Consider the following 25,240-nt stretch of genomic DNA (forward strand, 5'->3'; position numbering starts at 1 on the left):
GTCAGAAATTGCGAAAAATGTAAGGTGAATAAAGTAATCAGACATACTAAGCAGCCAGAAGTAGTCACTACGACTCCTTCTAGATTCTAGACCATTTGAAGTGCTTTCAGTAGACACTGCAGGTCCACTGACAAGAACTAACAATGGGAATAGGTATATTTTGACGGTACAATGTAATTGACCCAATATGTGGTACTTTTACCAGTACCTACGAAGGAAGCTGCAGTATTAGCCAGAGCACTGGTATACAATTTCATTCTAATCTATGGATCATTCTTGGAAATTAGAACTGACCAAGGGTCAGAATATAATAATGAGGTTATGGAACGGATTTGTAAACTTCTGGAAATACAACAAAATTTTTCGACAGCATATCACCCACAGTCAATTGGAGCACTGGAGAGAAATCACAGATGTTTAAACGAATATCTGAGATGTTTCACTAATGCTCATCAAACAGACTGGGATGATTGGGTAAAATTTTACGAATTTACATTTAATACTACACCACACACGGAACATGGCTACACTCCCTATGAGTTAGTATTCGGTAGGAAAGCTATATTGCCCCAGAATTCTCAAAATCTAAATTCAACAATAGAACCCATTTATAACTTTAATCAGTACGACGCAGAGTTAAAACTTAGACTTCAAAACTCCATCCAAATAGCTAGAGATAATTTGATTAAAAAAAAACATAACCGACAAACTGTAGCAAATGAAAATATAAATCCAATTATATTAAATGTAGGAGATAAGGTATACAGGGGATAGACAAAATGATCGGGACAGGCAAAATTTTCACTTCCAAAAAAAGTTCAAATAGCTGTAACTTTTCGAAAAGTGCATCAAATATTCTCAAATTTTTACTGTAAGTTCTTCAACTAGTTGTATATCAGTGGACAAAATATGGAAAAGATCGGACAATTCTTTACGAAGTTATAAAGATTTTTGAAAAAGGTAAAATTAACCGATAGCCAACTTTGAGCTGTTATATCTCCGGATTCAATGAACCGAATGCAATGAAATTTTGACCATTTATGACTTATATAATGAACTCTGGAAAACATATATATATATATATATATATATATATATATATATATATATATATATATATATATATATATATATATATATATATATATATATATATATATATATATATATATATATATATATATATATATATATATATATATATATATATATATATGGTTATATAAACATAATATATATATATATATATATATACATATATATATATATATATATATATATATATATATATATATATATATATATATATATATATATATATATATATATGGTTATATATATATATATATATATATATATATATATATATATATATATATATATATATATATATATATATATATATATATATATATATATATATATATATATATATATATATATATATATATATATATAGTTATGCAACGGATCGCCACATTTATGCTGAGTACAAGGGTCCAAAGTACGAACAGCAACCACGCCACCATCAACGTCATCGATCACGCTACCGCGGTGCACCGTTGTCGCCAAGCCACCGTCAGCATTTCCGGAGGAGCCCGACTACGCCGGCCGAATAATGCAGAGTGGACAAGTTTAGGTATTAAATAGGGTTCGATCTTCAATCGAACGAGTCAGTCTTTGCTTGCAGTACTTCGAGTTAAGTTTTTATTTTTAATCAATTAGTGTCAGTGTAGTGAGTGCATGTAATTAAGTTAGGATTTGTGAATAAAGTTATTTTTTTTTTTTATAAAAACCCGGTCTTCTGACCTAGAATTGGCGCAGCCGTCCGGAGTCGGCTGAGTGGACATTTGCGAAAACAGTGGAAAAATCGTGAACTATCAAACACGATTCAAGTGATCCCGCCGAGATTACGTGTGAAATCAGTGATCGACGCATCTTAGACAAGCAGACGGTACCGTCGTCGAGGAGTCGAGGATCCCCCCGTGAATACCACCTGGAGCACCAGCAGCGTCAGCCCGGCCTACGTGACACGACAGCAACAAAACCGTGAGTAATTTTAATTTTCTTTCCTCTCAATTGCGAGTCAGCGCGAATTGTCTGCACACTACCAGATAGATGCAACAAAGAGTGTGTGATTGAATTAAAGGGATTGAGATCACTTGCGTCCCTATAGTTTCAGTTCTATTCCATTGCGAATCAACGCATATCGACGCTGTGCACTACCAGATAGGTGCAGCGAAGAGCGGGCAGTTGAATTGGAATTTAAACTTTAGGTAGGGAAACGAATCAACACCATACCGGTGGGCTTCCGCGAAGCGAATCAACACTTTTAGTGGGCTTCATTGATAAAAATCGCCCTACCAGATAGACGGTTTTTATCCCTCTTCCGTAATCATAAAAACTCAAGTTGAATGACTGGCATTTTAGGCTGTTTTAAATGCCAAAAGCCAATAAGTCAAACGCCCTGAGAAAAACCAGGAGATTGCTAAAATCGGTCCAAGTTAAGTTTACCGATAGCACCTCTGAATCTGAGGCATTAAGCGAGGATAGTGCAGAATTCTCCCACATCCCAATCGATAACGTGCCAAACTTGGAGAATTTATTTTTAACCGAGCAAGAAAAATCCAACATGGATCAGCTGATGGTTCAAATGAATACCTTGACCCAAGCGATCGAGGCTATGAGACACCAACAATCCATAGATGCATTAGCGCAAGGGCAGGCTCAAGCGAATGCAGTACAATTTAATGAACAACAACAAAATGCTAACGTAGCAGTTGATGTGGGCTCACTGTATCGGATACCCGACCCCATCAAGTCGATCCCCACATTTGACGGCAGTAGAAAACAACTAACACGCTGGCTATCTACGGCCGAAAACACATTAAATAAATTCAAGAACAGGGTAGCACCTGAGCAGTTCGAAATATTTGAAACAGCTGTTGCTAACAAACTGGAGGGAAAGGCCAAAGACATCATTTGTCTGGCTGGGAACCCGCAAACATTTGACGAAATTAAGCAAATATTGATAGATGCTCTTGGAGATCGTCAAGAGCTGACATACTACAAAAGCCAACTATGGCAAACCAAAATGACCGAAAACATGACAGTTCATAAACACTACAATAAATGCAAGGAGATTGTCCAAAGCATCAAAACTCTTGCGAAACAAAAAGAACAGTACAGAAATCATTGGGATGCAATAAACGCATTCATAGAGGAAGATGCCCTTGCAGCCTTCCTTGCTGGTTTAAAAGAGCCATATTTCGGTTTTGCACAGGCCGCCAAACCAGATGACTTGGAGGCAGCCTATGCATTCGTATGCAAGTTCAAATGTAGGGAAAACACCTCTTCGAATATGGAGATTTCGCAGAAAAACTCACATAAACATCAAAAGTATAGGGATTTTCAAAAAACCATAGAAAATAATGAACAACACGGTCCAAAAAAATACAAAAATTACGTAAAAACCGATGACCATTCTGACGAAAAGCCCCAACCGATGGAAGTTGGATCGGTCAAAAGCAGGCTTACCCTCAATAAAAGGCAGATCAATAATAGCGAAATTACCGACGATGAGAAATCATCGGAATCAGAACAAGAAGATGAAAATGTTGACCTAAATTTTTGCTGGGGTCAATAAAAAATAACAGAAACTTGAACTATTTACCTTATGTAGAGAGTCAAAATAGTGTAACAAAACAAACTGCGAAACTTTTAATCGACACTGGCGCTAACGGGTTTTTTGGTAGATTGCAAACCGTGTACAAACACAACGATAAACAATATTTCTGGAAAGCACAAAATTAACAAAAAAGGCATAGCAAACTTGCTTGGCTCTGGTATCCCTAGCCAATCGTATTACGAACTCAATTTTCATGATTTCTTTGACGGGATCATTGGCTCTGAATTTTTGGCTAAAAACAAGGGAAAAATTGATTACAATCAGGAAAATTTGGAGATCGCAAGTATCAAAATTCCGTATAAAAAGTATTTCCCAACAAAAAAGCTATTTTCACATACTATTGAGATAAACACTAATGCGAATGGAGATTGGCTGGTACCAACTTTTCAAAAGTTATCTAAATCCATTGTTATCGAACCTGGACTCTATGCATCAAAAGACAAGAAAACGACAGTGAAAATTTTAACCACATCGAAAAAAGCTCCATCTTTGAACAAAAAGTTGAATTTAAAAGTTAATAATTTTGAGACTATTACCCCCATTCCCATAAAACCACAAGACAAAATTTCCGCTAAAACCTTGGAGAACTTACTTCGAACTAGTCATTTATCAAAATTAGAAAAAGACTTGCTTTTACAAACCATTTTGGAAAACGAGGCTGTCCTATTAAAACCAAACGAAAAATTGACAGCAACTTCGGCGATTAAACATACAATTTTAACAACGGACGATCGCCCGGTCTACACAAAATCTTACCGATACCCCCACGCATTCAAGAATGACGTGGAACAGCAAATCAAGGAATTATTGGATAATGGAATAATACGTCACTCCACCAGTCCATACTCATCCCCTATCTGGGTGGTTCCGAAGAAGCTCGACGCTTCGGGAAAGCGTCAAATTAGGGTTGTCATTGATTATAGGAAAATCAATGAGAAAACTACATATAAATGACAAATTTCCGATACCTTAAATAGAAGAAATTTTGGATAATCTGGGAAAATCAGTTTATTTTACTACCCTTGATCTTAAATCTGGATTCCACCAGATTGAAATGGATCCGGATCACCAGGCCAAAACAGCGTTTTCAACCGCTTTAGGTCATTTTCAATTTACCAGGATGCCATTCGGGCTAAAGAATGCGCCCGCTACCTTCCAGCGTGCGATGAACAACATTCTTGGCGGATATATTGGAACTATCTGCTTTGTATATCTTGACGATATTATCATTATCGGCAAGGATTTAAAAACGCATATTGAAAATTTAAATAAAGTCCTCAAGAGACTTGCAGATTTCAATTTAAAGATACAGTTAGATAAATGTGAATTCATGCGCCGAGAGACGGAATTTTTAGGTCATGTAATTACACAAGAAGGCATTAAGCCTAATCCCGAAAAGGTACAGAAAATTCTCGACTGGCCATTGCCTGAAAATCAAAAACAAATCAAGCAATTCCTTGGGCTTTCTGGATATTACAGAAGGTTTATAAAGGACTACTCCAAAATTGTAAAACCATTGACACAGTACCTCAAAAAAGATGAAACAGTAAATTTAAAGGACGAAAACTATAAAGCCGCGTTCTCTAAATTGAAGGAAATTTTGGCATCAGATCAAGTCCTCACTTATCCGGATTTTGATCTACCGTTCATATTGACTACAGACGCCAGCAATTATGCGATCGGTGCCGTACTTTCTCAAATTCAAGACAAGGTCGAAAGACCCATTGCCTTCGCCAGTCGGACACTAACCAAATGTGAAACCAACTACAGTACAATTGAAAAAGAAGCATTAGCAATCATGTGGGGAGTTAACAAATTTAAACCATACCTTTACGGTAATACATTCACGTTATTCACCGACCATAAACCTCTCCAGTACATCAAAAATTGTAATAAAAATCAGAAGCTTCTAAACTGGCGTACTGAACTTGAGAATTACGATTACACAATCATATACAAGGAAGGTAAAACTAACGTTGTCGCAGACGCGTTAAGTAGGAAAACCGAAAACAATTGCGAGATCAATATGAATAACACGGGGCCGGGTCACAACGTCCGAGGCCATACAGTCCCGGAAATTAAGTCGCGTTTTTTTGCGAAATAGCGTCCAAAAGTTTAGATGCGTCATAATATCCTATGTGCCTTCTTTCCTTGGACTTCGTGGCGTATCTGCAAGTTCGGACGTTATGCCCCGAAAAAATGCGCCATAAAGTCCTGGGACTTTATGGCCTCGGACGTTATGATACTGCGCCGAATAACACTAATTCTCCCGTTTTAGATAGCGATTCAGAAGCACCAGATTCCGATTCACCAAGCAGAGCAGCTGAACCACCAACCGAAGGAAACCAATCAGATTATGACGAACCCACCCACGATGATATCCCGATCGAGGAAAACGATCCAGGAAACGAGTCAGATGGTGATACGATCCATTCAGCGGACTCTTCAGACGACTTCTATATACATTTCGTGGAAAGGCCGATAAACTATTATAGGAATCAGATAATTTTTCGTTTTTCCAGCAGCCTACACAGCGATATGACTGAGCAACCGTTTCCAAATTTTCGACGGACAATAATTTGCCGAAACAACTACGACGAAAATGACATTAAAGACCTTTTGCTAAAATACCATGACGACCGACAAACGACTATAATGGCGCCAGAACAAATAATCCAAATTATACAAGAGGTTTACAGAAAACATTTCAATCAAAAAGGTCATTTTGTTCTGACGCAATTGTTTGTAGAAGACGTGGCAAATGAACAACGACAAGACATAATAATAAATAAAGAACATAACAGAGCCCATCGCGGAGTAACCGAGGTGGAAAATCAGTTAAAACGATGTTATTTCTTTCCAAAAATGGTATCCAAGATTAAAATGGTGACACAGACATGCAAAATGTGCAATAAGCACAAGTACGAACGAAAACCATACAATATTAAACTGTCGCCAAGACCTACCACTGACAAACCATTCGACAGAGTTCATATGGACATCTTCCAAATTAATAGACATAATTTCCTATCCCTGGTAGACTCTTTTTCGAAGCATGCACAAATGATTTTCATGGAAACTAAAAATTTAACAGACGTGAAAAGCGCACTGGCAAGTTATTTTGGCACTTACGGTACACCCAGAAAAATCGTCACAGATCACGAAACCACTTTCATGTCTTTGCAACTAAAATCTTTTTTAGATGCTTTAAATGTCGAGATTGAATACGCTTCGTGTTCTGAATCAAATGGTCAAGTTGAAAAAACGCATTCAACGATCATAGAAATACTCAACACAAACAAGTACAAATTTCCAAATATCGACACTAAAGCTCTAGTTAGTTTGGCAATATCACTTTATAACGATAGTATCCATTCTGCAACAAAATTTTCACCCAAAGAAATCATTTTTAATAATAATAATTTGATGGACCCAAACCATATTGAAGAAAATGCTCAACTGTTATATAAAAAAGTTAAAATGAACGTAGAAAAAGCTAGGACCAGTCAGGAAAAACGAAACAAGAACAAGGAAGATCCACCCCATCTAGACCCCAATCAAGAAGTATTTCTTATACCGAATATTAGGAAAAAACTTGACCCGAGGGCAAAACCAACCAATGCGAACGAAATAACTGACAAGACGTTTAGAAACAACAAACGAATCAAACGACACAAGAATAAAATTAAGCGATTAAGAAAACACTAACGTTATTTTTCTCTTCTATTTTTCTTATATTTTCAGATGCACTCACTAATTTTGATTTCATTATTTTTAATATTTCCATTTACAAAGTTACAATTCTTAGAAATTAAAAATTTATCAAACGATCCAGTTCTACTTCTAAAGCTTAATGACTGCAAGTTACAAACAGGAGTAATTAAAATTGTTCATCCAATCAATTTAACCAACTTGGAAAATAATGTTTACCTTTTTACAAAGCTAGCTAGGCAGATAGACAGGGACATCCCTATTTCATCTCTTATTTTACAGAAGAGTAGGGAACTTGTCAATAACCTGCACCAACTTAAGCCGACGAAACCCAGAAGGACCAAACGGTGGGATCAACTGGGAACTGCTTGGAAATGGATGGCCGGGTCCCCCGACGCTGAAGATTTGAGAATTATCAACTCTACGATGGACGAACTGATATCTCAAAATAATCAACAAATCAAGATAAACAACTTCATAAATAACAGGATTGACGGAATTATGGCAACAGTTAATAAACTCATCGAACAACAATCAACGGAAAACAAGATCTTGCTAGAGGAGATGGACGCAATTACCCTGCTGCTCTACATGGACACGACGAACAGCATCTTGGAACAATTGGAAGACACCATTCTGAGGACTAAAATCGATCTGCCAAACAGTAAGTTACTATCGCTTAAGGAAATTCTTACCATGGAATCATTACTCAACGAACAAGGCATAAAAACAGAATTTCCGGAGGAAGCCTTGAATTACGCTACACCAAAGATAGCGGCCAAAGGTGACCTATTATTATATATCTTGCAAATTCCAAAAGTCAACGGAAATTGTGAGACTATACAAATCGTACCCTTAATAGTTCAAGCATCCATAATAACGGATCTACCCTCTTTCGTCGTTAAGAGTGGAAACGATCTGTATAGAACTATGAAACCAGACAGCATAATTCAACACGAAGCCTTTCTCGAACCATTGAGACATAACTGTTCCCTTCACGTTATACTGGGAAAAGAGAGTCAGTGCAACGCAACCTTCGACGACAGCACAAGAATTGTCTTAATATCTAACAACAAGATTTTGATCAATAATGCCAAAGAATCTCAAATGAGTTCCAACTGTGGACCTCACAATCGCACACTTAATGGAAATTTCATTATAACCTTCTTCAACTGTAGTGTCCAAATAGACGAGAAAATCTTCACATCAGAAGAAATAGAAAGCAACATTACAGAAATCCAAGGAGCGTTCCCGAACCTAGCGATATAGTGGAATATCGCGCAACATCACGACATTCCCCACATCCATGACCAGACCATCCTTAACAGGAAACAACTAGAGGACATCAAGCTGAGGCAGTTCGAACACAAAACTCTGCTGATAGCGACATTCGGAGGATTATCGACAGCCATGGTAATCATAATTGTCTTAACAGCAACGTGTCTTTTCAGAAAGCGAGTGGTTATCAGGATTAGAGAACAAGATAATACATCATCCCAGAGGAACTAGACAAAAGAAGTCCGAGGACGGCCTTCATACTACCCCCGGAGGAGTTATGCAACGGATCGCCACATTTATGCTGAGTACAAGGGTCCAAAGTACGAACAGCAACCACGCCACCATCAACGTCATCGATCACGCTACCGCGGTGCACCGTTGTCGCCAAGCCACCGTCAGCATTTCCGGAGGAGCCCGACTACGCCGGCCGAATAATGCAGAGTGGACAAGTTTAGGTATTAAATAGGGTTCGATCTTCAATCGAACGAGTCAGTCTTTGCTTGCAGTACTTCGAGTTAAGTTTTTATTTTTAATCAATTAGTGTCAGTGTAGTGAGTGCATGTAATTAAGTTAGGATTTGTGAATAAAGTTATTTTTTTTTATAAAAACCCGGTCTTCTGACCTAGAATTATATATATATATATATATATATATATATATATATATATATATATATGTATATATATATATATATATATATATATATATATATATATATATATATATATATATATATATATATATATATATATATATATATATATATATATATATATATATATATATATATATATATATATATATATATATATATATATATATATATATATATATATATATATATAACCATATCACGAATTTTCACATTACTGTAACTTTTCTTTATTTTTTGGAATGGTTACACCATTCTCCCAAAGGGGGGAGGTGTAGCATACTAATGAATACAGGATAATTATAAATAATAAACCTATCCCTTGTCAGGAAAAACCATAGCTCATAAAGCTACAACATTGTTAACGGTTAATTATCATTTCTTTTGTTCAACCGAAAAACCGTTTATCCAAGAACATCATAATAGTAAATAGCAACTAGCCTTAGCCTTAAACTTTCCCGCTATAAACAAACCATAAACATTATGTTGTTATGAGCCTCTGCACGAATCTGGCCTTACTGCTCACTCCCACTGAAAGATTGAAAACAGCGCGCACAATAAAAGTCAAATCTGACTTTTACTGTGCGCGCTGTTTTCAAATTTTCTGTGGGAGTGAGCAGGACAGGGCAAATTCGTGCAGAGGCTCATTGACTACTTTATTTTGCTTACCTGTTTGAGTCTCGTGCCTGACCCAACCGTCAACAATAGTCTAGGTAAGAAATTGTAAGCTAGATATAAGCAAGAGCCAAATAAAGAACGATGTCAATCTTGAGTCTAGAGACAGTGCCTGTTGGACATGAAGTCCATTTTTGAGATCCGAAACTCAAGTATACGTAAGACTGTTTAAATACGTTAAATTTAGTGTACATGTAGACCGGTGATTCCCAAAGTGGGCGAAATCGCCCCCTAGGGGGCGAAAACCAGGTCGAAGGGGGCGAAAATTTGAAAAACCAAAATTGGGGGGCGAAAATACTAAAAAGGGGGCGATTTTTTTATTAATTTTATTTATTAATCAAACGTTTTGAAATGTATTGTATTGAATGTCAACTGAATCATTAAAGCTCCCTAACATTTCAAGATTTTTTGTTTCTAGGATTCTTGAAAAATGTCTGTTTCGAAATCGATTGAATGAACAGAATTTTCGATGTTTATGTGGACTTTTTGGCAAAATTCTAAGAAAAATAGACAATTGCAAAACGAATTTCCGAAAGAATTTCTAGTGATTCTGGAGATCCAATCAATAATAAACTCCCATGGCAAAAAATCCTGATTCTGTAAAAATTATGAAAGTGTTTATTGAAAGTGGGTTTATTTCTATTTGATAAAAAAGTTTTTGTTTAAATTTATGTGCGGTTTGTTTTTCATGAAAATTTTAACCACAAACATGAAGTTTAAGATTACAGAACACTTTTCAGATAAAAGTCGTCACACATTGTTTAGAAATATTTCAGAGAAGCTACCCGAAGGAATTCCTAACGTAACTTATGCTAGAAGCTATTTTGATTTTTTTTTCCTCAAATTCAGTGTTAAATTCCTTCAAAGCCATGTAATGTTTGCTTACTTGCCATTAACCCTCGAGCGATCGCGCTGTTGTATTTTGTACAACACGTTAAAAAAATCTCGCTTTTTGTACTCAGCATTAGCGTGGTGCTGACGCAGGTAGTCAACCGCGCGAGTTACGGAAGGTTAGAAAGTTCTCCGAAATATAGGAAGCTTGTCAATTCATTTCATTTTGAATTACTAAGCAAAGCTGGCTACATTCAAAAATACACCAATACGTTCTTGAGTTGCACTTTTAGCATAAAAGATATTCTTGTAATTGAGGGGCCCAGAATCAAAGGGATGTAAGTGACCATTTTATTGATTTTGAGCTGATCATATCATAAAACTCATCAGATTTCAAGCTTTCAGGAACTTTTTTTGAGATTGTTTCTATGATGTTTGGAAAAATTACAATAAATCAGCGAAAACTGGGTTGATTTTGAAACTCCATACAAATGATGAAAAATTGGTCAAAAACTAACTTACACGAAAGTGTGTTCTTGACATTTACACCCCTTTGCTTCTAACGCCCTCAATTGTTTTTTTTTAATTCCCCACCAGTCTGATTTGAGTACTTGTGACCAAACATCTCGGGTGTTGATAAACCCCTTTTAGAACACTGGTAAAACATCTGGTTGAGGCTAAACGAGCGTTCGTTTTTACATGCAATAATAGTTTTTTTTTTCTCAAATGCAGACAATCAATGCATTTGGAAAGTAACTTAATGAAAATGAGAGCGATACTAATTAAGAGACATTAATTACCAATTCCACAGTAGCGTCGAAAAGTGGACTTTCAAAGGCTTCCATTTAGCAAATTTTCAGCCTTTTATCATGGAAAAATAAATCTCACATAGGGGGTAAAATGTTTTTCGCAAGCTCCAAGGGGGCGAAACCTCCTAAAAGTTTGGGAAACACTGATGTAGACTATGACCAATGTTGACTTACGGAACTCAATCGTATTCTTTAGTTTACGATATTGCCCGCGCGATCTATACTGGTCAGTATTACCTACATAGTGTTATCGGGTTACATAAGGTAGTCATTATAAAGAAAATATAATTTCTTATTTGATCGTAACTGTTACTAACTAAGCTGGCAAACACTAATGCTTATATTCTCTGCAATATAACAAATTTAATAATCACAATTCCGAGCAAGTCCAAATTTATCGCTAGTCATCCAAACACTTTCTATTTATGCCTTGTCAGGTTGACGGGTGTCACACACCGGCAAATTACGACTGACGTTTGTCATTGTTGCGGCCGCAGGGGTTCCCAACGGAGCTGGTAACCCTGATGCACGAGTGGAACATATAAACGGTCGCACGAAGGCCGACGGTGGCGATAATTTTATGACTCGGCAGTGTCATTAGTCCGTGCGGAAGATAGGAACAGAACTCCGGTTAGGAGATTCGGCTGTCCTGGCGTACATCTACTACACTGTAAGATAAAATACGTGATATGTAACAATGTAATAATAATTTAATATTATTTGCAGTATTGGAGCTGCTTGAAGTAGAAGCTGCTACCGATATGTGGTTTTAGTTCCACGACAAGTCGTCCTTACAGTAATTTTAAATTTTATTGTCGTCGCGGTTGAAACCCGAAGTTTCCCCACACCCGACAATCACATTTTCTCAAAATCCATACGTGAAACCTCACGTCGGACGTAGTGCGCAGGGCAGCGGATCTGGCCCTCTATCCAGCGCACTGTGCCGGACGTACGTCCGACACACGGTTTAGGAGAAACATCGATTTTCGCGTGTCAAAAATTCCGATTTTCAACTGCACGAACAATATCGTTAGATGATGGTATCTGTACAATTAGATTTGATGCTTTTGTATTGCCCGTTGTAGAGATTTATAGATTCCGGCGCAAACAATTTATTGAGCTCATTTTCAGGGTAGGTGCATTATAAATGTTTGTTTACAATGCAAAACTATCGCCAACATTGTACTCAACAACTCCGCGAAAAAGATTCACCAGGACGCGAGCTGTTTATTTATATCTGTGGCCCAATGCAAGAAAAATTCACGCAACTAATTTCCGCGCAGTATTCTAAACAGGTGGAATCTCCGCAATATTCTCCAGTAAAACATTCTGTTTGATTCTTGTATTGGAATATTTTTGAAATTGTTCTTGCCAATCATTCTTGGAGTTGGAATCAGGGTTTGTTCAAAAATATCTGGTCTAGATTGATGAGTCACAAACAGATGCCGAAATAACACATGCAAAAAAAAAACAAAATTCAAAACAACTAATGTAATTAACGAAAATGGATAACATACCTCCTAGTTTGTTTAGATTGGCCGCCATATCTCTGACCGACTTTTTCTCCATTACTGCGCCTGAAAATATGTTGAAGTTGGATTAGTTAATAATATTGTTGAATAGATTTATGAGGTGGACAATCCCGTAGTATTTCTTCATCGACAAACCCCTATGCATTCATCTGTCAGCAGCAATGACAGAAACAGGAGTATAAGTCAAACTACGATTTCAAGACAACACGTTTTATTCTATTCTGTTGAAGTATTTTTTATATCGCTCTGTAAGTTTGGTAGGGTAAATGATTATGGTTAGACCTATTTTACATATTTGGCAATGTAGTCAACATTTGTTCCCGAATATTACTAAGATTATCACACATTAGTATACTTTATTTGGTCTTAATTAAATGATCTGCTCTTCTACTTTCCAAAAAGTACCAAAAACGTACGAATAATTGAATAAAGAATTGAATAAATCGTCGTTATTGGGCACATCATTTTGATTTTGGTTGGACCTAAAGGGTGATACGGTCAAAATTTGGTCACACATTTTTTTTTCATAACTTTGGACTGCGTACACCAAAACAGCTGATTTTTGGACCAGTAATGCTACATTATATGTAGCATACACCATACAATTTTCATCAAAATCAATTAAGTATTGGTTGATACATAGATAAAACCATCGACCTACCTTTTTAAAATTTTGTACAAAGGCGCTCCATAGTGAGGCTTTCCACGGACCAGCACGAATCCATTTTAATCGATGTTTTTTAATCTACTTGATATTTTTGTATACTAATCCTTTTAATGTGAGAAACCATTTTTTCATATCAAAAGTTCATATTTTGTCTCGACTAACTTTCAAATAGGGCCAATGAAAAAATGGAACACATGCAAATAAAAAATTATAACACGGAAACGGCTTGTTCGATCGGAAAGGTGTCTTCAGCAAAATTGTAGAATAATATATGGCGGCTCTCAGAAAAATACACATTGAAAAATTTATTTAGTTTTTCTTCTGAAAAATCTGAATTTTGTTACTAAAAATTAAATATCTCAAAAAGCTATTTTCTACCTTCGTGGTTTTTTGTGAGAATAAAGTTCATTTTGTTAGCTATCATCTGTAAAATTTTTATAGTGGTTAAAAAATGTACAAAAAAGTTATGACACTTTGAACATTTTTGATTCCGTGTTTTTTTAGAGTGCGTGAAGAATTTCCCACAAACTAGATTTTGGGGTTGGCAGCACCCTCTCAGATTTCAATGGAATTGTGTAGGTATGAAGCCTATGTACTTTAAAGCAACGTTGCATACTTTGTTGTTTTTATTTAAATTTATCTTCACTAATATTTGAAAAGGGATTATTGCCCGTTGTGAAGATTTATAGATTCCGACGCAAATAAATGATTAGGCTCATTTTCAGCGTAGGTGCGTTATAAATGTTTGCTTACAATGCAAAACTATCACCAAATGTGTACCTGATAACACAGCGTAAAAAAATCACCAGGACGCGGTCTGGTTTTATATATGTGGGCCCACGTAAGAAAAATCCACGCAACTAATTTTCGATCCACGCAACTAATTTTCGCGCAGGAGTCAAAACAGGTGGAATCTCCGCAATAAGTTTTGACCATTTTTTATGCCAATGTAATTTTGAAATAACATGACCTACAAAAAGTGTGGTATGTGTGACTTTAAGGAATTTGTGTGAACTTTCAAGAAAAAATTGAAATATTGAAAAAACGATCACACTAAAAAAAGTTAAAAATAAATTGAAGTCAATTTGGAATACATGCCCATTTGCGAAATTAAATCAATCCTATTTCGGAGAACCAAACCCCACACCAACCATTAAGAATAGAATTCAAAATGGATCAAAGTAATCAAATTGCTATTATCTGAATCTAACCCAACACAAAATGTTTTTTTTTTTTGGTATTTTTGTACGTGGATTTTCACATATTAATATTTATATTTATAAGTTTCAATTATAAATCTATCCAATACAAAGAATATAATTTAGGATTCTCTTTTGAATCAGAACACCAGATCTGTTACACACAAATTCAGAATATCAACCAGAAGTCGAATTTAACTTAAAAGTTTCATTATTCATAGAAGAATAAAATAAATACTTTGCATCAGATAGACTTGTGAATCAAACACATGGAGCTATGTTTAATTTAATATATGAAAATATCTGTAAAAAACGCCCTGGATAAAAACTTTTGTTTTCTACCGAAGAGAAACACGCAAAATGATGACATGAAGTATTTGTTGTTAGGAACCGTCCATTAAAGATGTAGCATTTTAGGGAAAGTTTATGATATTGCTAGGAGCCTTCTATTAGGTATGGGAGAATATACTTTAAGAGGGGAGGAGCTGTCAAAATGTTCCACTCATGCTACCGTGATTTTGAATGCAGCGATATGGTCAAACTCAAACATTACAGAATCCTTGAAAAAGGTCCAATAAGGACCGAAACGTCGGGTTAATAAAACATAGAGTTGTTTTTGATTGACCAAATTAGACTGAAATACCAATTAAAGATATCATCCAACGTACAGTCGATCACCCAAAGAAAGTCAAACTCAAAGCAATAAAACAAGTACGACCACGATTCTCATCAGTCAACGAGATTGAAACATTTACTATAAGTCATTTTATTGCAATAGGTAAATATCATTTAAAATAAAAAATCAATAATTTGGCTTTCGGGATGAAATTGATCAGTAAATGAAATACCTTACATGTGCCAAAAATATGTTTTCCACCTGAATTAACCACCCCAGAATGCGAAATGCTGCGCAAAACGAGTTTTCCAAATTTTTAATTATTCAAGTTTTAAATTTAATAAATTTCATGAAAATGCCTTAATGTATGCACTTTTCATACTGAAAAAGTGATTACTTCCGGAAAAGTGAGATTTTATGTATAAATTTGAATATTTATAAAATTTTTGAAGATGAAGTCGTGTTTAGCAAATACATGGCAGCTAAAAGCATTCATTCGAATATTCATTACATGTGCGATACAGCCACGGTAACAAAAGTTTGAAAGGGTATTTGAGATTCGCCAAACACGCAATTACGGAAAATATTGAATTTAATACAGAAACATGTGACTAATTTACTGTAAAACATGTAACTCATCATTCAATAATTCTTTAGCCGGAAGATGGTAATTTTCTACGAATTGTTTTAAGTTTAAAGCAGTATTTTTAACAAATACAAATGACCCTCTCGTCGATCAATTTCACCCCACTGATCAATTTCACCCGAAATCACAGTACCTCAGAAATGCTTTTCTTCAAAAGTGCCCATCTTGCGATATATGGCAAAATTTTCAATAATTACAAAAATGTCATGTTTTTCAAATTGAAATATTTTTCTTACTTGCACGGCTGCACACAGTTCCTTTCGAGGAATTGTCAACTCTTGAAGAGGGGCAATAGTATGGGACAAACATCAAATTCTCGCTCCAGTCGACTTTTTAGATTCCATTTAGTTCCCATATGAACTGTGCAAAATTTCAGCGCAATCGGTGAAACTATAATATAGCGCAAGCGGTCCAATGTTTTCATAGGATTTACTATGGGAAAAGTTACACTTTCAGATTAAAAATCCCAGAGGTCGCCCATTGTCTCCTTAATTCAAATCGATCGATGCTTCTTGAAGAAAAATCATTCATAAAACTTTCCTTCGAAGACTGCAAACGATTCGATACTTATGGAAAAAGTTATTGATTTATTTCCGATTAGTGATCCAACGAACGGCTTTTTGTTTTGTTTTATCAGCAGCACTGCAGCTGCCGTTGCTGCATGGGGTGGCGGGAGGCATCACCACCCCCAGAAACAGCAGCAGCCAAGGCAGCAGCTACAGTGCTGCTAATAAAGCAAAACAAAAAGCTGTTTGTTGGATCACTAATCGGTAATAAATCAATAACTTTTTCCCCAAGCATCCAATCGTTTTGCGGTCTTCGAAGGAAAGTTTGATAAATGATTTTTCTACAAGAAGCGTTGATCGATTTGAATTAAGGAGACAAAGAGCGACCTCTGGGATTTTTTGTTTGAAAGTGTAACTTTTCCCATAGTAAATCCTATGTAAACTTTGAACCGCTTGCGCTAAATTATAGGTTCATCGATTGCGCTGAAATTTTGTACAGTTCATATGGGACCTAAATGGAATCTAAAAAGTCGACTGGAGCGAGGCTGCACACAGTTCCTTTCGAGGAATTGTCAACTCTTGAAGAGGGGCAATAGTATGGGACAAACATCAAATTCTCGCTCCAGTCGACTTTTTAGATTCCATTTAGTTCCCATATGAACTGTGCAAAATTTCAGCGCAATCGGTGAAACTATAATTTAGCGCAAGCGGTCCAATGTTTTTATAGGATTTACTATGGGAAAAGTTACACTTTCAGATTAAAAATCCCAGAGGTCGCCCATTGTCTCCTTAATTCAAATCGATCGATGCTTCTTGTAGAAAAATCATTCATAAAACTTTCCTTCGAAGACTGCAAACCGATTCGATACTTATGGAAAAAGTTATTGATTTATTTCCGATTAGTGATCCAACGAACGGCTTTTTGTTTTGTTTTATCAGCAGCACTGCTGCTGCCGTTGCTGCATGGGGTGGCGGGAGGCATCACCACCCCTAGAAACAGCAGCAGCCAAGGCAGCAGCTACAGTGCTGCTAATAAAGCAAAACAAAAAGCTGTTCGTTGGATCACTAATCGGTAATAAATCAATAACTTTTTCCCCAAGCATCCAATCGTTTTGCGGTCTTCGAAGGAAAGTTTGATAAATGATTTTTCTACAAGAAGCGTTGATCGATTTGAATTAAGGAGACAAAGAGCGACCTCTGGGATTTTTTGTTTGAAAGTGTAACTTTTCCCATAGTAAATCCAATGTAAACTTTGAACCGCTTGCGCTAAATTATAGTTTCATCGATTGCGCTGAAATTTTGTACAGTTCATATGGGACCTAAATGGAATCTAAAAAGTCGACTGGAGCGAGGATTTATTTTTTCCATACAAGCGTGTCCCATACTAAGGGGCAATCTTAGACTTGCTGCACAACAACCTGACGACACAGCGATCATTTGGGAGAATACTGCGAACATACAAACAGGCACCGTACGCTATTCCTGAAGCGTCTGCGAATCCGTGTAGCTCAAGAGATTCATACGCGGGACCGGTTACTGGTCTCGGAACTTTAATGTCATGAACGGCTACGAGCGAATTACGAAGGCGTAACCAGTCTCTTAGGAGGTCATCAGTAAGAGACTCATCCCAGTCTATTTTATCAGCCCAGGTTTGCTGCATCAAACGCTTAGCTAGAACGGTAATTGGGGCGAGTAGGCCTAGCGGGTCAAACATTTTCGCTACTTCAGAGAATAGTTGGCGCTTCGTCACAGCTGAATCTTCGGACGAAGCAGACTGACAGAAAAGAAACTCATCGCTCCTCGGACGTTAATCCGAGAGTCTTCATCACCTCATTTGCCGACAGATCATCAAGAAGAACTAGTTTCTCGCGCTCATCCTCAGGGACATCCTGAAGAATCGCTTCATCGTTGGCACACCACTTATGCACCGGAAAACCACCCCTGGCTAGTAAAGTTTGGAGCTGTTGACGACATTCAATGGCTTCTTGAATGGTTTTCGCCCCCGACAACACATCATCAACATAGCAGTCCTCCTGTATCACAATATTCATAACCGTGTATTTTTTTTCCGTGTAAATTGCCTTTTGTGTAAATTTAATTTAGCGTGTTACACTGATCTGACAGCTCTGACAGTAAGGGACTAAACATAAATTACGTAAAGTGAGTACCGAGGATTGTTCACAATCTGCGAACTTGACTACGGAAAAAAATGCGACCATGACGCCGCTGGTTGGACCGCCAGAAAATTCTCTGCAACGAGGTCTGTTTAGGATCAATCAAAATCTGCCGATACATTTTTTGAATATCAGCGGTAAAGACGAAAGGATGTTTACGAAATCTCAATAGAATTGACATCAAGTCGTTCTGAACGACGGGGCCTATCTTCAACACATCGTTGAGACACACTGCAGACGGCGGTTTCGCCGACGCATCAAACACAACCCTTAACTTTGTGCTTGTGCTCGACGGCCTGTAAACTGCGTGATGCGGCATGTAGTACTTGAATTGTCCAGGGACATCGTGCGCCTCAACAACTTCTTTGCAGTGGCCGAGAGATTTGTACTCTTCGAAGAAGTTAGAGTACTGCAGACGGAGCTCGGGATCCTTCCACAACCGTCTTTCGAGAAAGAAAAAACGACGAAGGGCCAGTGAACGATTATCAGAGAGTTCGTGTACATTTTCGCGAAGAGGTAGTTTCACAATGTATCTACCGTTAACATCACGCCTATACGAGCTACGGAACAATTCCTCACACTCTTCTTCTTCTCCTGTGGGAGTGGAACAAACTTCAACCTCCTCAATCTCCCAAAAACGCTTGACTGTCTCGTTGAGCGACTCGATAGCAACGCAACTCACCTGTGTGACATTGACCAAAGCCGGTGCCTCAGCACGGATTTCACCAGCAATCACCCATCCTAGCTCAGTCTCACGCAACTCGGGAAGACCCTCAGCAAGAACGATATGGCCTATCTTCAAGAGCTCAAAGAAATGACCCATCCCGATCAGTAAGTCTACCGTGGCAGGAACATGGAAATTAGGATCGGCCAGCTTGATATTGGAGGGAATATTCCACTCAGAAATGTCGATTGACTGGGACGGCAACGGATTAGTGATTTTCGTGGTGACCAAGCACTGAAGGATTGTTTGATAGTCGCTGTACTGCGAACGTAGACTCATATCGACCAGACAGTTAGACTTACTGCGGGTGGAGCTGACGCCGACGATATCGACATTCACAGGAAGACCATCAAACCCTAACTTTACGAACATAGAGGTAGAAAGCAAATTCGTTTGAGCCCCACAATCTAGAAAGGCTCGGCAAGGCACAGGATGACCAGATTTATCGAGCAGATGCACCATAGCAGTTAACAACAAAACATTTGGGAGTGCAACGCTCTGTGAACACGACGAAGACACAGTAGCCGACTGAACAGAATCTGTATTCGAGGACTGTGGCGGATCAGGGACTGACTTCTGAACGGCATCAGTCGGCTTCGGAGCCGACGCGGGCGGGCTCACACTTTGATCGGACTTAGTTCCATGATCGTGTAGCAAGGAGTGATGCCGCTTACCACATTTCGAACAACGGTTTTGCGACGAACAATTGGCAGAATTGTGCCCACGACGAAGACAGTTGAAACACGAACGACATTCCGGGAGACTTTTTCGGCTTTCAGTCTTTAGAGCAGTCAGAACTAAAGCATGTTTTCTACGCCCGACGTTTCGATTGTATATTCAATCTTCTTCAAGGGTTAGAATATATATATGAATATACAATCGAAACGTCGGGCGTAGAAAACATGCTTTAGTTCTGACCGCTCTTAAGACTGAAAGCCGAAAAAGTCTCCCGGTACGAACTCCCAGCAGTTGGAAGCATCCAAGTTGAACGACATTCCTTCACCTTACTAACGCGATCGGAGATGGATAGCTTACGAAACTCAGGACATTGATAGCTGAAGTGCGATTTTCCACAAAAACTGCACGACTCGTTACTAGCATCCGGCGTTGCCGAGTGAACTTTGACGCTAGCAGGTTTAACACTAGACTGAGACAACTTCCCTGGTTGAGATTTAGCGGGATTGTCCACCTCACACCGCTCCAAAACACGACACTGATCCTTCAGAAACAACATAGTATCATCCAAATCGGGCAAATCACTATGATTGAGAGTACGTTCCCACTGTTTACGTGTTGCAGGGTCAAGACAAGACACCAAAATTTTGTTGATTATCAGTCCAGCGGTCGCTTCCACTGGCTGTTTCATAAACTTAAGACCCTCAATGTTCCGTGTACATGTATCAATCAAATCCCTCAGTTCCCTGTGAGATTCCCTGTTCATTTTCTTCATTCCCAAAAGTTCGGAAATGTGCGTATCAATGATGATGCGAGGATTTTCAAACCGTTCGGTTAAGATCGTCCACGCATGCTTGTAATTGTTGTCCGCCAACGTTTTGGGATCAATGATCCCGGATGCGGCACCAATCAATGACTTTTCAAGATGGTGAAGTTTAATGGAATCTGAGTCCGATCCCTTGCCGACGATGTCTTCAAACATCGCCTTGAAACGAGGCCAATTTTCATACTTCCCATCGAAAGTTGGGATGGGAGCTTTAAGCGGTGCTTGTTGGATAATGATTCTGGAAGAATCAGTTTGCGTTTGCACGACATTAGAATCACGAGGATTCTTTTGAAGAGCTTCCATTAAGCCTTCCAAGCGAACAAGAGCATCCGTATGAATCCGATCAAACTCGTTCAACTTTTCATCTTGTTCATCGAGTTTGGCCGGAGGAACAAGCCTCAACACCTCCTTGTGTAAAGCGGTATATTCCGCGTAATGGGTTTCTAACTTTTTAGAGAAAACTTTAAGCAATGGCACACTCACCTGGGAGGGATCGTCCTCCGCTCTCTCCAACGTGTTGAAGATTGCGGTGACCTTACCCCTTACCTGCCCACTAGGCCGTCCCTTATTTTTCAAAATTTAGAAATGTTATAAGTTCGTTAGTGGAAAATGATCGTTTTAGCTAAAAAATGATCGGGTCAAAATTTGAAGTCCGTATCTCAAGGCTAAGTGGTCCCTCAAGGGGCCTAAAGTTGTCAAAAAATGTATGGGACCAAAAAAACATGAAATTTTTTGCGACAAAACAAATACGCTATTCCACTAAAACCGGTGATTTTAGGACTCTAAAGGGCCAAAAATGTGCTTAGATTTGCGATATCTCTACTCGTTTCTAAGATATTGACAAAAAAACAACTGAAAAATCAGCATTTTTGACCATTTTTTTAGATTCCGAAGGAAACTTACCCTATTTTGTTCAATAACTCAGAAACGAGTAGAGATATCGCAAATCTAAGCACATTTTTGGCCCTTTAGGGTCCAAAAATCACCGGTTTTAGTAGAATAGCGTATTTTTTTTGTCGATAAAAATTTCATGTTTTTTTGGTCCCATACAATTTTTGACAACTTTAGGCCCCTTGAGGGACCACTTAGTCTTGAGATACGGACTTCAACTTTTGACACGATCATTTTTTAGCTAAAACGATCATTTTCCACTAACGAACTTATAACATTTCTAAATTTTGCAAAATAAGGGACGGCCTACTGCCCACGCTGATGAACGAAGGTCTTCACATCTTCCATGGTTGGCTAGCAGCCTGCTCTTGGTCGGTGAATGTTGCACGGACATCAGAATTATCGATGCGGGTAGATCGACAAATCACTTTTTGAATTTTCGGCTTTGCGAGGTTTCACTGTCACTTTCGATTCATTTGGTTTTCTAAGCACACATCAGTTTCTCGGATCGGATCGGTTTCAGTTCTTCGTTTTCGGTTTGTTCCTAGCACTCAGAGTGTCTGAAATCTCATGTATACATGAATGAGATAGTGTGCCATGCGCTGATTTGAAATGCGTCTCAAGAAAACTTGCGAGATTTGAGATCATAGCATGCTCATAAAAAATTGTGTGTACGTGCCTCAATGAGACGTCTCGTGAGACTTGTCTCATTGATATGTTTGTCAGTTGAATTGCAGAGCAATTATTTTAGAGGCCCAGATGAGATCTTGTAAACCTGATCCCAATCCAGAGTTAGGGCAGAAATAGCTAGATCGATAATTATCTGGGGATTCAATAAATTTATCAATGAACGGTAATAGCGGTGGTGGTTAGGATTTTGACGTTTCATTGGAGATAATCGAAGTGGTTCGGTACCCCCTCACGCTTTCGCAGACCGCTCGCGAACTGGTGATCAAATAAATATTAGTTTTGGTGGTATCAGTTGAGGTGGCAATATCCCTAAACAAAGCCCACAAATTAGCTCATTGTTTTTAGAAGTTATGTAAGGTACGAAACTCTGGTGCACTAGGCACACACACGCTCAGAAAACCGTTCTGATAAACGTGAACAAACAAACGCAAATATGAGAACAAGCAAATGCACACCGTGAACTGGAACTAGTTCCAGTTGTCAATATGGACGTTCTAGAAAACGTGAAATCTAGTTCACGGTGTACATTTCTTATTGTTGTTATCGTTGCTATGCATAGTTCCCGTTTGTTCCCGTTGCCGTGATTGGGAGTTCACGTATATCGGAACGGATTTTTTTGCGTGCACGTTCAACTTGCCTGTGTGGATCATATCGACCCCAATAATTTACACATCTTTTTTGACACCAATGGGACTGGTGACACTAAATGGCGGTGGTGATTACTCTGTGGCGCATGACTGAGTTTACGTAAAACTTGTTTTTCTTGGCTTTCAATCACAGTTGATTATTTTAGATCATTGGATCTTCATCAGGGCTCGATTAGCCACATAGGAAGCCTAAAAGCTGTTCTCGTTTCTAGTCGCTTCAGGCTCAACTTTCCAAAGCAGTTATGACATATGTAAGGTGAAAAAAAAAACATTACCCGCCGATTACAATCTTCGCATTTATGAACGTTAGGGCCATTTCCCTTGCACTTAAATCACCCTTCATCCCTCTCCGTTGGTTAATCAGAACACGTCCAAAAAATCTCACACGAACTGACCAAACGAGTATTAACAGCACTCTTATGCAGTTTTCCAAAACATTATGAACATTGAACATCTTGTTGGACATACTCACATCACTAGGAAAAAGTTCGTTCCAGAATTGTACCACGTTTCCCGTCGTATAACAACCTTCGTCTGCTTTCCATATGCCCCAGAAAACGTATTATTCTAAGCCCCTTCCACTCCTGGAAAACGTCAACCCAATCCCAGTGAAGGTTTTGTGAGTGTATCAAGTTGGCGTCGGGTCGTCACAAGCTGTACCTGGAGCCTCCCGGAGCTTGTCTCATTGAGATGTCTCATTGAGACTCGCAATGCTAATGTGATGTGCACCAACATCGCGAGTCTCAAGCTCAAGGAATTTTCATGTGCACACAGCCAACTTTTCTCAATCTCATATTGAGATTTGTGTGTACAGGTGTACTGCTAGCACTAGCACTTCCGATCCACAGAGTAGAGTTCACATTCAGTTCAATCACTTTGCACACTTGTTCTTTCGTGGACTGTATTGTTCTTTACGCACTTATCCGGTTCCGATGGACCACAATATGTTGGCTCATTGCCAACATGTATGAAACGTAGGGGTCGAGCCAGCAGAATCAGCCCTATGCACAATGGTTTATTTTCCCATTTTCACGCTCTTAATTAATAGCTCGAAGGATTGATGAGATAGAGCAATGGTGTCTTCGGCAAAGTTGACGGGAATGACCAGCGCCATCTTTTGACAGTTAGAGTTTTCGGATCAATCCCCCTAAAAGTGAGATACAAAATATTTTTTTTTATTTGTTGAGATAGAGGGTTGACGTCTTCGGCAAAGTTGTAGCATTTTTGATTCCAACAACTTTCCCGAAGACTTCAATGTTGTAATTTTTACTTCAATGGAGATAGAGACCTGTGTTTGAAAGTTAACCCCAAAAACACGTTTTTTAAGTAAAACATACATTTGTTGAATTTTTAGACCCATATAATGTTCTGCAAAGTTGTATGAATCAATAAAATACGCAACTTTGCCGAAGACATCAAAGCTGTAAGAATTAAATGAGACGAGTTATAGATGAATTTATGATTTTTTCATCCATTTTGAGGGATAAATATCTTTCTTAGGGGCAAAAAGGTGCAACTGAGGATACCCTTATCAGAAAGTACGTCTATAGAGCTTTCAAATAAGGGTCAGTTTGTCCGTCCACGATCGTCTACTGAGGAGATATGACCAAAATAAAAAATCTCCTTACTACGATTTAACTGCATTCAAATCTACGTTGACAGAAAAATTCATGGCTACTATGATCAAATAATATATAGCCTTCTCTAAGCGAATTTCCGCAACAGTCCTGAATGTTTTAAATACCAAAATTGTTCTAAAAAGCGTTTTCCACTGCCTTTTTATAAGATTTCCACTATTTAGTA

At 38.0% G+C, this 25,240-nt stretch overlaps 1 protein-coding gene across 13 annotated transcripts in view; it reads right to left on the bottom strand.

Moving 5' to 3' along the window:
• Positions 1–25,240, bottom strand: part of LOC109398163 (F-actin-uncapping protein LRRC16A) — a 632,161-nt gene that overhangs the window by 78,997 nt on the left and 527,924 nt on the right. For 9 of the 13 annotated variants that reach the window (XM_062851846.1, XM_062851848.1, XM_062851849.1 and 6 more), the window contains one exon: positions 13,162–13,221. The exons of 1 other annotated variant lie outside the window; for it this stretch is intronic. In XM_062851846.1, coding sequence (XP_062707830.1) covers positions 13,162–13,221 — 60 coding nt within the window. 3 more of the 13 variants (XM_062851852.1, XM_062851842.1, XM_062851845.1) reach the window with 2 other exon arrangements.

The sequence above is a fragment of the Aedes albopictus genome, chromosome 2, assembly GCF_035046485.1.
Source record: "Aedes albopictus strain Foshan chromosome 2, AalbF5, whole genome shotgun sequence".
Classification (NCBI taxonomy): Eukaryota; Metazoa; Arthropoda; class Insecta; order Diptera; family Culicidae; genus Aedes; species Aedes albopictus.